We start from the raw sequence: 11,648 nt of genomic DNA on the forward strand, positions 1-11,648 counted from the left end.
CGCCCATATCATTGAGTAGATAAATTTAAAAAATCATATTATTATTTTAAGTTCTATGTTTGAGTTATGAAAATAATTAATGTTGAGTTGTTGACTACGAAGAAAATGTTCTTGTCCCATCAAAAGCCTTAAATATTTTTTTGTACTTTTTGGTTTGCCTCGATGCCTTATTTTAAGTTCTATATTTGGCTCTAACAATAATAATCTTATTATGCATTGACATATATACATTCATTATAGTAAGAAACTGATGATAAATTTATACAAAGTAATTGAGAAAAATGAACATACGCTATATATCAACTATTTTTCTCTATTGTTTATTTTAAAGGTGAGGATTATATATATTTCTATTTTATAAGTCTATTAAAATTATATTTAAATTTTAAAAAAAATTTACATATATAAGCAATAATAAAACTTTAACAAAAACGAACAACCTTTATTTACTAAAGCTAATTATTATTTGGCAATCAAGGCCAATAATAAAAAAGTTTACAACTAATTGCTTGAAATTTTAGTATGGTCTCTTCTTTGATGATGTAAAATGTGTATTTACCTCATTGAACTTGCTTACAGTACAATACATCAGTAGTTGCTTTCTCTATCATATATTTGTAGTACATTTATAAACAAAAAAAAAAAAAAAACACAAGATTATCATTTCAAATGAAACAAACAGAAGAATGTACCTAAAAATGCAACAAAAAATAAAATTATACATAAAATCTATATTTATAAAGATAAAACCACATTATTTGGCTCAATCTTTGTTGCCTAAATACATATATGAAAATTTTAAAGAGAAAACAAGTTGTTACAATACCCTATTAAGGGACCATTGGGGGAATTATCTCCAGACAGGTGATCTTCCTTCATCATGGTAGATGTTTTCAGCCATATGCAAGATTTGTAATAATATATTATCTGAACTTTTGCTTGTATGCCGGCAACCATGAATAAATAGCAACTCTAGTGGTCCATCTTCTGCAGTTTGTTTTTCATATATCGATCCCAACTCATGATTAGGCAACAAGCATATTTGTCCAAGAAGCTAAGATGGTTTCATTCTTTGGATTCCATCCTGCCTACTTCCTCTTTGTGACTATCCAAATGAGTGTATGTCTGTCATGTTACTCTGATGTAGCCATTTGAATTTCATACAATGAAGGATATAAGCCTATTTATAGTGATGTAACCCTTTAAATTCCGTACATAACTGATTATAGTCTTTTCATTTTTCATGCACCCTTTCAAATTTCCTAATTAAGTATTAAGTCTTTTCAACTTTCAAATTAATTGACAAAAAATGTTGCTCAATATTATTATTTAATTAATTAAAAAATTAATTACTTTTTAATTTGTTGTAAGGACTAAATGGTAATTCAACTTTGAAGATGGGAGCTTCCCACTTTTAATAATATTAGTTTCTGGACACATTCTTCGCACGTGTGTTCCATACAAGTAGTTCATACCAAAATAAATCATATCAAAAATACATTGTAATGAATAATAGAATAAAGTGAAAAAGTACAAGCTAAAATATATTCAAATGACTTCTTCATTGAACAATATTAGATAATTAAATATTATTTGAAAATACAAAATTAAACAACTAAATTTATCTAGATAGGTAAAATGTATAATGAATTATATTTTGAGCAACATTTAATGTATTGATATATTACATGATACTGTTTTATAAGTAATGTTCTTGATGTGTATTCCATTTGTTGTTTAGATTACCGATTTCAACGGTTAGTGTAGTTTCATTCATCCACTTTAATTATATAATTAGGAAAACATTAATAAACATATATCACCAAAATATTATATATGAATACCTATTCTATTTCATTTATCCACTCCTTTTTTACCAACTTCAGCAAATTTAAGGTATCAAAAATTAAAGTTTCAAACAACTTCAAGCTAAGCAAAGACTCAAAGCTAATGGTAAAGGTATGACATATAAGAGGACCAAAAGTCAATCTCTAACACTTCTATATCAACACATCAGTTTGATCTTAACTCATAAACATGAATATAAGAAACATTGATAATTTATAAAACTTTAAACTCATAAAATATTATATAAACAAGAAAAATATATTTTTACGAACACGTTCACAGAAAATAACAAGGCTGAAAAATGAACTTACTCTTTAAAATCTTCCTCTACTGCTTCCCCTAATGGAGAGAGTTGTACATATTCTTGATTTATGAATTCATTTATATAAGTTGATCATTGAGAATAATTTAATGGAATAGATAAGATCATTCATTATCAATTAAGTTAGGTAACTAAAGAAAATCAAAAGTTTTGTTGTTGGAGAAGAAAAGACTTAAAGTATGATACAATGTTCTTTCCAACTTCCAAACAGCAGTACAACCATTGTTATGAGATTTATACATTGCAAGTACAAAAAAACTAAGAAAAAGAATGAACAAAAATTACACAAGAAAATGTTTTGTTGAGAAAACATTGTATTCTAAATTACTACATATTAAGATAATATTATGCTATAATAAGTATTGATAGCTGAACAAATATAACAAGTAGAAGCTTCAATCAAAGTAATAAATGTTGGAATGTGAAAAGGTTGTATTCTAATTAATATTAAGGAAATTTGCTACTATAATAATTACTGGCATATGAACCATGTATTGCTTATCTGGTTCAATGCATATGATTATTAATAAGTTTTATATTATAAAATTATAGTTGCTGGACTTTTAATGTTATCTTAATATAATTAAAATATTATTATTTATTAAGAAGATATATGATTAAATTTATATTTAGTGTAGGGATAAAATGGTAATTCAACTTTTCATTTTGGAGCTTCTCACTTATAATAATATATGATATATGATATGATATATGATGATATAATATAATATAATATAATAATATGATTTAATCCTTTTTAATAATTTTGTTGGTTAAGTTGAAAAATAAGGGCAAATATGTGCCCATTTATTAACAGCAGGGCCACAATTGACCTAAGCTTTAACAGAGGGTAAAATCATACCTTTTTGCAAACCACCAGGGCAATTTTGGATCTTTTCCCTAATATATATAATGGGGCATAATACATAAATATGTCATTTAACTTTGCCTCATTTTACATATATATCCTCCAACTTTGAGTGTGCACAAGTAGACACTTAAACTTGTATAAGGTTGAACATATAGACACACATCCTACATGACAATTTGTGTCCTACTTGGTGTCCTACGTGTATTATGTCATGTCTCTACTAGTTCAACTTTATACAAACTTAAATGTCTACTCGTGCACATCAAAAGATGGTATGCATCAATGTGAAATGAGCCCAGGTTAAAGGTCACATTTATGTGTTATGCCTATAATGGGGCCTTAAAACAAAATGAAAATTTGGAAAAATGATTTGTTCTCCCCTTTCCAAGTATGATCTTTAATTGATATGGCATTCCTCCCTCCTCCCTTAGTAGAATATTAGCCACGGGACACCTATATCAAAAGCTTGGAATGCAATTTGCATGAAATCTAATTTTCAAGTCAGTGTTGCGAGCAGACAAAGAAGCGCTTCTTGTAATAAAAACAAAAAATCCTTGAATCAATAAATGGTTGTTCTGGACCATGCCGCTAGCTAGATGGAGACTATCACCTTCCGATTTGCATAAAGAATGATTATTAGACCCTACTAACATTGACTGATGATCAGTTCTAAAAGTATTTTTTCTCTACTAATTGAATGGTGGCAGGGTGAATGCACCGATAAAAGTTACTGGTTTCAGATGAATTGCTTCCTGAAACAAATGTCTTATTCCATAGGGATTTTTTTTCAGATGCAGGAAATGATTGTTTCAAGTTTCAATATGTACATCTAATTAATGTACCCTGACTCAAACATATAAAGAGAGGTACCAATTTGGATCCAGGTGAATTTGTAACATAACACATGTGCATCACTTGATTAAATTAAGTTGTTGATTTATTTCAGAAATTATATATAGCATTTAAGTATGCTAATTCCACTCTCATATTACACAAGGTGATTATTTGTAACATCCGGCAATTTGAAATAACTATGAAGAAGCTGGAAATTTGAAAGTCATTTTTTGGAAAGAATACAAAAAAAATCTGGAAATTTGGTTAAGCATGGAAAAAAATGAGTTTTTGATCAACTTTGAGCAGTCATAACTCCTATATCAGGATGATTTATGTATATTTCCAGTTATTTTTGGAAAGCCCTTGTTATGATCTTTCCAACGCCGCCGATTTTACTCGATTCCGAGTTCGTATGAGTGAGTTATGCCCTTTGAAAGTTGAGCCGTTGGCACAGGGCAGTTTAGTCCGAATTTGTAAGAGTATTTTGGTCTTTTCCCTAACCATTTCTTTTGGTTATATTAAGGGTTTAGACTGATTTTAAAATCAGTTTCCCTTTGAAAAGTAAGAGTTAAGGTTCTTGAGAGAAAAAGGAAAGAAGAGGAGAAAGTGAAGAAGANACGCCTTCATAAGACGTTGGTGCTCAGCTAACGTGCTGCAAACAACTTTGAGAAAAAAACACAGAATCACAGTTTTAGTGCATATTATATAGCCTAAGAGAATTTCTTTCGAAGTTCTGCAATCTGTGTCTTACTAAGTTGGAAGCCTTGGGTAAGAACGTCGTCTGGAATGGGTGGATTTGAAGCAAAGATTGAATTAGGAATAATGACAAATCCAGGATTTTGACTGTTGAAAGCAGCGAGATAAGTAGCTTTTTTGTTTCCCACGTTATACTGGAAGTGAATAAGACCTATTGGGAACACAAACACATCACCAGGATACAAGATTTTGGAGAAGAGACGACTCTTAAAGAAGTTTGCACGATCAGGGACAAGAAATCCCACATACAGAGTTCCCTCCAGGACAGTTATCAGCTCAGTAGCTCGAGGGTGCGTGTGAAGTGGTGCAAGACCTTGAGGTTCCAAGTCAATACGACCAATAGAAATACCAAGAGTGTTAAGTCCAGGTATGTTGTCGACAGTCAAAAACTTAGCAGCAGCACCAGACCCGGGCACTGCAGTGCCACTAACATTAAGACCTGAAGCAAAGAAATCATTTGGTGTTGCAAACTTTGGGTCTTTGCAAATCTTTCCATTCACGAAAACTGCACAGGTGAAATAAAATAAAGTTAAGCATATTATTCAGATTATACAAAAACTACGCCTCATTCCCAAACAAAAATATAGAAGGATGATTAATTACCTGCAGCCTTAGAGTCATTAACAGCAACACATATGTCCTGTAGAGGGTTGTTATCATAAGCATAAGAAGGGGAATTACAAATGAAAGCAGTAATGACTAAAGTTGTTAGGAACCACCACATGCTCATTGTTATAGCAAAGTTCTGTTTTCTTTGGATTTGTTATGTTTTTTTTTCAAACAACCAGAAAGGTGTGACTATTTATACTAAGAAAAAAACAAAAGGTACTGAAAATTCAGCATCGAGTAAATTTGGTAAGTGTATGTGGTGTCAGCAAATTATGGAGAGATTCACNACACGCTCAACGCTAGTAAGCATAAACAGGGGAATTACAAATGAAAGCAGTAATGACTAAAGTTGTTATGAACCACCACATGCTCATTGTTATAGCAAAGTTCTGTTTTCTTTGGATTTGTTATGTTTTTTTTTCAAACAACCAGAAAGGTGTGACTATTTATACTAAGAAAAAAACAAAAGGTACTGAAAATTCAGCATCGAGTAAATTTGGTAAGTGTATGTGGTGTCAGCAAATTATGGAGAGATTCACAGATTTTTCCCTTAGCAAGAGGGGTAATTTTAGGTTAGAAAATAATAGGTTGGGTGTTGAGGGACCAATAGATAGAAGAAACTAGTTCATTTGGCAAGAAGATAATGACATAAAAAAGCATTTCAGTTTCGGAAAGCCATAATATAATGTATAAATGTGTCATTTAACTTGGCATCTATGTACTGCAATTTTGTGTGTGCATAAATAAGCACTTAAACTTGTATAAAGTTGGAAACTCATATAAATTTGTGCAAGTAGACACATACATCCTACATGAGATAATACATATTAGTTGACACATGTATCTACTTGTTCAACTTTCTATAAGTTTAAGTGTGTACTTGTGCACACCCAAAGTTAGAGAGGATAGTTATCAACTGAAGTCAGGTTAAATGATAAGCTTATGTATTATACCTTTTGAAAAGCGTAAGACAGTACAACTTTAACCATTCTCCATAAAATAAACCTAGATTCTGTACTCGGCACTATCTTAGCATAGTTACCTTTTAGTTATATATAATTTCATTATAACGGTATAACTTACAAGCATTGCCGAACTTGAAACCATTCCTAGATCTTCACCCTCTTCAATATCTTCTACTTCCGCTCACAACCCACAATAATCACCCAGAGAATTTTAGAACTTCTTTCTTTTTTTATCATTTTAAAAGTTTTGAAATCCGTTTTTATAATTTTGTTAGCTAAGTTGGAAAATAAGGGCAAATGTATGCCCGTGTGATAACAGCGGGGGGCACAATGGACCTAAGCTTTAACGGAGGACAAAATCAAACCTTTTCGCAAACCACAAGGGAAATTTTGGACCTTTCCTCCCCTTTCTAAGAGGAGTAGGATCTTAGATTCATATGTCACTCCCTCTCCTTTCGTTGTAGATTATTAACCCGGGACACCTATACCAAAGACTTAGTGTGCAATTTGCATAAAATCTAGTTTTCAACTTTAAAGTAGTAAGTGTTGCAAGTGAACAAAGAAGCATTTATTGTAAAAAAAACAAAAAACCCTTGGATCAACAAAGGCTTTTTATGGACCACGCCACTAGATTGAGACTGTTATCTTCTTATCTGAGTAAGGAATGAATATCGAATCCTACTGATTTTCAACCAGCGATCGAGCCTAGTGGTGCTTGTGGCTTATCCTATTTCAACTTGGATTGAAAATACTGAACAAGAAAGGAAATGATTCATTACATTATAGTACATGTATATAAGTTTTTCAATTTTTACAAGTGATACTCAAGAATTGTGTCCTAGAGCTCAAACTTATACAGTTGGAACTCCAGGAAAGCACCTGAATCGACTAATAAAATGTATGTCCTTTCCAGGAAAACCATCACAACTTTATTGTACTTGATATGAGTCTGTATATTGTGTTAGTATTATTGTCGCTTACACTAAGGGAAACGATGATGATATACATCCAGTTGTCCTAAGGTGGTTGATTGAGAAGTTACAGCTGACTGGAACAGATGATCTCACAGAAGAATCATGTGCTTTTCATGAAATGGCCACTGCTATACTAATGAAGATCCAGAGGGGAGGATAGAGAAAACGTCAATGATACCGAGGAAAATTAAGGACTTACTGTTGTTTGAGAATCCGAAGATCAATTTTTCTTTGAAGAAGTCCTCACCTTGAAGGATAAGCATCTACAGAGGCAACACCTCATAAGGCCCCGGTAATACCTGATGATTTTCACCAGTGGCGGATCTATGCAGAGGTTTGGGGGTGCCACACCACCCCCGAACTTCGACGGAAACTCTATATATACATAGGTATATATATATAATATTTATATAAATATAAAGCGTGCCAGCCACAGAACAAAACTGTCTTGTGGTGCCATGGTAGGAGGGCAACTTTAGAAGGCTGATGTTGCGGGTTCGAATCCCATTTGTACTTATTTTTTTGAGAAATTTGATGCAAGGCTCCAAGCACCTTTTTTTAAGGAAAAACAGCTGGCACAATTTTTATTTTTATTTTTTTATAATTGTTATTGACTTAAATTAAATTAATTACATTATTACTCCTTTGACTTTTCTTTTATTTGATTAAATACTCAATAAAAGTGTAATATCTTATTATCTACATTTTATTGATTGATTTATGATATATATCGAAAAGACAAATAATTTAATCAAATATAAAATTAATTTAATCGATAAGTGTATTTGGCACCCATGGACTCTAAATCCTGGATCCACCACTGATTTTCACAGTTCTATATCACTTGAATTGATGAAAGATCCTATCATTGTTTCACCTGGCCAGGTACCATTATTGGATCTTTATCATATTTTATTGGTTAAAAATTGGTTTTGCATCATTGTTATTAGGCATTATCCATTGCTGTTGATCCCTCATTAGTCATGACAGCAAACTCATATTTACCAGTCTTTCCATTTCTCTATCTCACTTAATTCAAGTTGTTGATTATATATAGTTAATAAGCATGTCAATTATACTCTCAGATTACACAAGGTAAATAGCCAAGGCCCAAGGCCAACATAGAGCTTATTCATTAGTATATATTGCAAAGAAAGCTTATAGTTACATTCATTGCCACTTTATTTATTAGGAGTAAAGTATTATTCCAACGCTTTCATAAGACATCGGTGCTCAGCTAGTGCACTGCAAACAACTTTCAGAAATCATATTTTAATGACATATAATATCGCCTAAGAGAATTTCCTTCGAAGTTCTGCAATCTGTGTCTTACTAAGCTGGAAGCCTTGGGCAAGAACGTCGTCCATAATGGGTGGATTTGAAGCAAAGATTGAATTAGGAATAATGACAAATCCAGGATTTTGACTGTTGAAAGCAGCGAGATTAATAGCCTTTTTGTTTCCCACATTATACTGGAAGTGAATAAGACCTATTGGGAACACAAACACATCGCCAGGATAAAAAACATGTTTATATATTATGCCTTTTGAAAAGCGTAAAGTAAAGCATACTAAAATAGGTTAGGTATGACTTTGCCCATTCTCAATAAATAAATCAAGGCTCTGTACTCGGCACTATCTTAGAATATTTCATTATAACGTACTAGTTACTAGCATTGCCAAACTTGAAACCACTGATCTCTAAAATGATTGCCGCCCAAATATTCCTAGATCCATCTTCATTGTCGCTCACTTCCACTCAAAATTATCATTTGTCCTCCTTTCAACCCCCAAATACCCTGAAGTCAATCTTTTGGCTTAAAAATACCCTTATTTCTAAACAGGGGAATTACAAATGAAAACAGTAATGACTAAACTTGTTATGAACCACCACATGCTCATTGTTATAGCAAAGTTCTGTTTTCTTTGGATTTGTTATATTTTTTTTTCAAACAACCAAAAAGGTGTGACTATTTATACTAAGGGCCCATTTAGCTATGCGATATGGTATCATGATATGGAATCATGATATAATATCATAATATGGAATTATGAGATGAAATTGAAGTTTTGTTTGGACATGTGATATGGAATTTTTGTGTTGTATATTTTCTCATAAACATAAGAATCTCATAAGTTCTAAAACTATTAAAATAGCCCCAATTGTTTATTTAATCTTACCAAGAAACAAAAATTTATAAAAATCGCATAATAAATTATTACAAAGTTAGTTGTTCTCCACTTAAGTAATTGTTTTATCTAACTTTAATTCATCAAACTTTAATTCAATAAAACAAATTGAACATAAATTGTAGGGTACTAGTCTTTAATATAATCCTTTCACATAGTACGGACAATTTCCTCACGTTGAACTTGCATTTCTCGATCATGTGACCGAGAAGACGAACCAACATTGTTACTTTAAGGTGTAATAAATACAAAACGGTAGGAGTAATAAATTAGGTGTTGGAGTAAATGAAGAGAACAAATTTATTACTCAACAATCGGTTGGTGTGAGTTAAAGTGATTATATGTTGGTGAGAATAATAATTTTTATAAAATAATGATGTGATTATAAATTTTATTTATATATGAAATAAATGGTTAGTAGATATAAATGTGGGTTATTTTAACAAAATATAAATTTGTGGATCAATTTTTGTATTAAAAATATCTCAAATCATGATATGGAATTCCCATATCATGGTTTTTGGAGAATATGGAATCACATCTCATGATATGGAATTATGAGATGGAATCAGCGTAAAATCGCATGTCCAAACGTTGATTCCATCTCATGATTTCATATCATGATATGGTATCACATGGCCAAATGCCTACTAAGAAAAAAACAAAAGGTACAGAAAATTCAGCGTCGTCGAGTAAATTTGGTAAGGTATGTGGTGTCACAAAATTATGTAAAGATTCTCAGATTTTTCCATTAGCAAGAGGGGTAATTTTAGGTTAGAAAATACTAGGTTGGGTGTTGAGGGACCAATAGATAGAAGAAACTAGTTGATTTGGCAAGAAGATAATGACATAAAAAGCATTTCACTTTTGAAAAGTCATAATATAATGTATAAATGCGTCATTTAACTTGGTCTCAATTGTTATTTATGTACTGCGATTTTGTGTGTGCATAAATAAGCACTTAAACTTGTATGAAGTTGGAAACTCGTATAAAGTTGTCCAAGTAGACACATACATCTGACATGAAATAATACATATTAGTTGAAACAAGTATCTACTTGTTCAACTTTATATAAGTTTAAGTGTGTACTTGTGCACACCCAAAGTTAGAGAGGATAGTTATCAAGAAGTCAGGTAAAATGACATGCTTATGTATTATACCTTTTGAAAAGCATAAAAGTAAGACATACTGAAATAGGTTAGGTACAACTTTAACCATTCTCGATAAAATAAACCTAGATTCTGTACTCGGCACTATCTTAGCATAGTTACCTTTTAGTTATATATAATTTCATTATAACGGTATAAATGACATGCTTATGTATTATACCTTTTGAAAAGCGTAAGTCATACTGAAATAGGTTAGGTACAACTTTGATCATTCTCGATAAAATAAACCAAGATTCTGTACTCGGCACTATCTTAGCATAGTTACCTTTTAGTTATATATAATTTCATTATAACGGTATAACTTACAAGCATTGCCGAACTTGAACCATTCCTACAAGATCTTGGATTCGGCTCCTGTACAGTGCCTTTACCATCCAGTTGGTCCAGTCCCTCTTTAATCTGCTGCCATTTGTCACATAATAATCTAAGGGTCAATAATTATTTAACCAAAACACCCTCTTAAACCATGGTTAAGTTACAGTATCTTTTTGGATTTCTTTTTGTTCCATATTAACGACATGTATATAGGAGAGGATCTTTTTGATCAATCACTGCTCTGTTTTCTTTTTTTTCATGTTCTTTCCAAGAATCAATTAATTTCCATCACAAACCCAATTTCTTTCAAACTAAAAACTCCATTATTTTCATATTATTTAATAACTCTTCCCAGATTTCTCTATACATTCAACTTCTTAACAAAATTGAAGTGAATTACAATGGCCACAAGAAAGTTCTACAGCTAAATAATATTATTGTTCTTGTTTCTCGCTATCAGACGGTTAAGAGAGAGTAAGAGATTTCTTCGATTATTATATAGGTGTTCGTTAATACGAAATGAAAAACTATATAGTAACTTAGTTTTTCTCAGTTAACCAAGAACAGGAAATTATTGTTTCCTCCATTATTGTTTCTCAACTACTAAGTGCAAATAGCTTCTGCCCATTTACTTTCACTCTTATCACTTTTTAAGGCCTAAGCAATACAAGCCAAAATGCACCAAAAGAAATCACTTTTGACAATCAAATAAGCAACACAACAAACTTGCATTAAATTGTAGATTCTAATTAAAAAAATTCAAGCCAAATACACCAAAAGAACTCTCTGTTATTG

At 31.5% G+C, this 11,648-nt stretch overlaps 1 protein-coding gene across 4 annotated transcripts in view; it reads right to left on the minus strand.

Annotated features, from left to right (window-relative positions):
- Positions 1 to 11,648, minus strand: part of LOC125861954 (germin-like protein subfamily 1 member 13) — a 143,791-nt gene that overhangs the window by 117,824 nt on the left and 14,319 nt on the right. Inside the window, exons 1-2 of one of the 4 annotated variants that reach the window (XM_049541903.1) lie at positions 5,235 to 5,485; positions 4,493 to 5,136 (exon numbers count right to left, since the gene is read on the minus strand). The exons of 2 other annotated variants lie outside the window; for them this stretch is intronic. In XM_049541903.1, the coding sequence (XP_049397860.1) occupies positions 4,586 to 5,136; positions 5,235 to 5,361 (678 nt within the window). In that variant the 5' untranslated portion in view covers positions 5,362 to 5,485 and the 3' untranslated portion in view covers positions 4,493 to 4,585. Of the gene's footprint in view, positions 1 to 4,492; positions 5,137 to 5,234; positions 5,486 to 11,648 lie in introns of those variants that run through there. One more of the 4 variants, XM_049541885.1, reaches the window with a different exon arrangement.

This window comes from Solanum stenotomum, chromosome 1 (assembly GCF_019186545.1).
Source record: "Solanum stenotomum isolate F172 chromosome 1, ASM1918654v1, whole genome shotgun sequence".
Taxonomy (NCBI): domain Eukaryota; kingdom Viridiplantae; phylum Streptophyta; class Magnoliopsida; order Solanales; family Solanaceae; genus Solanum; species Solanum stenotomum.